At 49.0% G+C, this 3423-nt stretch overlaps 1 protein-coding gene across 1 annotated transcript; it reads left to right on the top strand.

Moving 5' to 3' along the window:
- The first annotated feature begins 1393 nt into the window (after positions 1 to 1393).
- LOC119921286 (olfactory receptor 14A2-like) lies at positions 1394 to 2314 on the top strand. The gene has a single exon (XM_038741593.1). The coding sequence runs from the start codon at positions 1394 to 1396 to the stop codon at positions 2312 to 2314; it is 921 nt and encodes a 306-aa protein (XP_038597521.1).
- The last annotated feature ends 1109 nt before the right edge of the window (positions 2315 to 3423 follow it).

Genomic DNA, 3423 nt, shown 5'->3' with positions numbered 1-3423 from the left:
CCTCCTGGAGGAGGTGAGCTCTCAGTAGGGCCTTGAAGGGAGGAAGAGAGCTCGCTTGGCGGATGGGCAGAGGGAGGGCATTCCAGGCCCGGGGGATGACGTGGGCCGGGGGTCGATGGCAGGACAGGAGAGAACGAGGTACGGTGAGTCACAGGTAAGAAAGTCTGAGGTGATTGGAGAATGTGAGCTGAAGTGTAGTTAGAGAAGAGAATGGTTAGGTAAGATAGAAAGAGCTGATTTTGGATGATCCATGGTCCTGGCCTGATATATCTCCAATCTCCAGAGTTGAAAGAGGGACCAATTATTAATCATGAAAATGGAATGATGATTAGTCCATTGATGTTGTTCTAGGAAGGAGTCCCAGAGTGGGAACCACGTGGGACTGCGTAATTATTTAGGATGTGAGGACTGAGACCACACAGGGAGCCCAGGATCTTGGGCTTCTGAGAATCCCGGATAGCTGTCTCATCCTAGCTGAGACAGCCAGGCCCATCCTCCCATGGGGAATCCCCCAGGAAATAAGCTGGCCATCGTCTGAGGGGACGGTGTAGCTATCCGGAGAGCCGAAAGGGGGAGGAGGTATCCTGACAGCCCCCTCCCCTCAGCCATACCTTTCTGTCACCCCCACCAGTTTACCGGACCGAGGAGATTGAGTGAGCCTCTCTTTCAGCAGAGGTCGATGCTCCCCAGCCCAGGACAGGCCCAGTGACTCCGAAGAGGAGCAGGGGAAAGGTGAGGGGCAAGGAAGGGAAATTTCAATACAAGCCCAGGCTATAAGAGGAATTTTCCTGTTCTTTCTTAAGAATAATAACTGTGGTGTTAAGTGTTTACGAAATGCCAAACAACCTACTCAGTGATGGAGTAGATATGATATAATCAGATTGGACACTGTCCCTGGCCCACATGGAGCTCACCATCTTAAACCCCATTTTACAGATGAGGAAACAGTGGAAAAGAAAAGTGAAGTGACTGTGCCCGAGGTCACACAGCAGGTAGGTGGTGGAGCCGGGATTGAGACCAAGGTCCCCTAGACTCCAAGGACCATCCTCTTTCCACTAGGGTGTGATTCTTCTCCAATTATATAGAATTATGTGACCAGAATCTATGCAGATATTTGCAAATGGAATAGACTCCTAAGAGTCAGGAATGGTTTCAGTGCCGTCCTGATCCAAGGCAGGTTGATAGGAGGAGATGAACAACATGATTAGCTTCTATCTACTCCAGTGCTTAGTACAGTGTTTGGCACATAGTGTGCGTGAAAAGTTACCATAGACCCCCGAGATTCCCTCCAACCCAAAGATTTTCTCCTCTCCTGTGCAGTTTTCTCTGAAATAGTATTCTCATCCCTATCTTTTCTAAATGTCCTTAGGCAGTCAACGCCAATTCCCAGAAAATGACCAATGTCACCGTGAAGACACAATTCCTCCTGCTGGGTTTATCGGAGGTGCGGGAGATGCATCTGGTCCATGCCGCCCTGTTCCTCCTGGTCTACCTGGCGGCCTTAACGGGGAATCTCCTCATCGTCGCCATCACCATCCTTGACCGGTGCCTCCATACCCCCATGTACATCTTCCTCAGGCACCTGTCTGTCCTCGACCTCTGCCTCATCTCTGTCACCGTCCCCAAATCCATCCTCAACGCCCTGACAGACTGCAGCTCCATCTCCTTCCCGGCCTGTGTCACTCAGCTCTTTCTGGTGATTCTGTTTGCTGCCTCGGAGATGTTCATCCTCACGGCGATGTCCTACGACCGCTACATCGCGATCTGTCGTCCCCTTCGCTATGAGGTCGTCATGAACCGAGGGGCCTGTGGGAATATGGCCGCCGCGTCTTGGCTCACCGGGAGTCTGTTTGGAGTCTTGTTTTCGGCTTCGACCTTCTCCCTGTCCTTCTGCGGGTCCCACGTAGTCCCCCAGTTCTTCTGCGATGTCCCCTCCTTGTTAACGATCTCCTGCTCCGATAACCACATCGCCATTGATGTGAGTGTTGCTATTGGTTCCTGTTTGGGTTTTGTTTGCTTGGTCTCCATCATTGTGTCGTATGCCTCCATCTTCTCCACCGTGCTGAGAATCCCAACTGACAGTAGTCGGTCAAAAGCCTTCTCCACTTGCCTGCCTCACCTTTTGGTGGTCACCGTGTTTCTCACGACGTCTGCCTTCGATCACCTCAAGCTGCCATCAGACACTTCCCAGGCCCTGGACGTGCTCGTGTCCATGTTCTACACCGTGGTGCCCCCAGCCCTGAACCCCCTCATCTACAGCCTGAGGAACAGGGACGTGAAGGCTGCCCTGGGGAAATTACTAGGCGAGCAATGATTGATTGATTGGTCACAGAGAAGCCTATAGGAAGCACCTTCTGAATCGTGGTTTTTAATCCATTTCATCTTTCCGTGAAGATGCTCATGAACTAAACACCCTCGATGATGAAGGATACATTTGGCTTGCGTTGAGCACCACTGTGGTCAAGAATCACGTTTCCCCTGGATGCCGAACTCAAGAAATGAAGACAAAAAGGAGAAGGAAATTGTGAAAAACTCACTCAGGGAAATATGTTTCCCAGAAGTCAATAGGCCAAAAATTCCCATCAGCAGTGGGGCATGGGAGCCAATCAAGTATCTGGTTAAGAAACCTTTCCTAGTAATGAAACATGATGAAAAAGTCAGAGGAGTCTGTGGATTTGGGGTATCGTGTTATACAATCTCTAGACTGTAAGCTCATCTCTAGATTGTAAATTCATTGCAGGCAGGGACGGGACCTGTTATATTGTTATATTGTACTCTCCCAAGCACTTCGTACAGTTCTCTGCACAGAGTAAGTGCTCAATAAATAAATTTGACTAACAGTTTGGTTTTGACATTAACTTTCCCCTCCACTCTTTCTCTTCTTTAAGGTTGAACTCAGTTCTGTGCCTCCATTCTGAATATTTGGAAATTTATTTGTGGGCCACAAATCTCTCTCTCGGCCTTTAGAATCCCTCGACTGATCACCTATGACCCTGGGCCATGTGGACTTCTCGTCTTTGCGACCCTTCTGTCACTGTTTGTCACCTGTTGTCCCGTTGTAGCCCCAGGGGAAGTGAAATGGCCTAGAGTAAAGAGCACGGGCCTGGGCATCAGAAGGACCTGGGTTCTAATCCTGCCTCCACCACCTGTCACCTGTGTGACACTGGGCAATTCACTTCACTTCTCCGGGCCTCAGTTCCCTCATCTGTAAAATGGGGATTAAGACTGTGAGCTCTATATGGGACAAGGATAGTGTTCATCCTGATTTGCTTGTATCCATCCCAGCACGTAGAACAGCGCTTGGCACATATTAAGAGCTTAAGAAATGTCATTGTTATTAATAATAATAATAATTATTAATAATATTATTATTATCGAGTACTTCATTGATTGCACTCTGTGTACTAAGCTCATGGAACAGTA

This window comes from Tachyglossus aculeatus, assembly GCF_015852505.1.
Source record: "Tachyglossus aculeatus isolate mTacAcu1 chromosome 12 unlocalized genomic scaffold, mTacAcu1.pri SUPER_6_unloc_2, whole genome shotgun sequence".
NCBI lineage: Eukaryota > Metazoa > Chordata > Mammalia > Monotremata > Tachyglossidae > Tachyglossus > Tachyglossus aculeatus.
The sequence above is the reverse complement of the archived record's forward strand: the minus strand, read 5'-3'. Positions and strand labels throughout refer to the sequence as shown.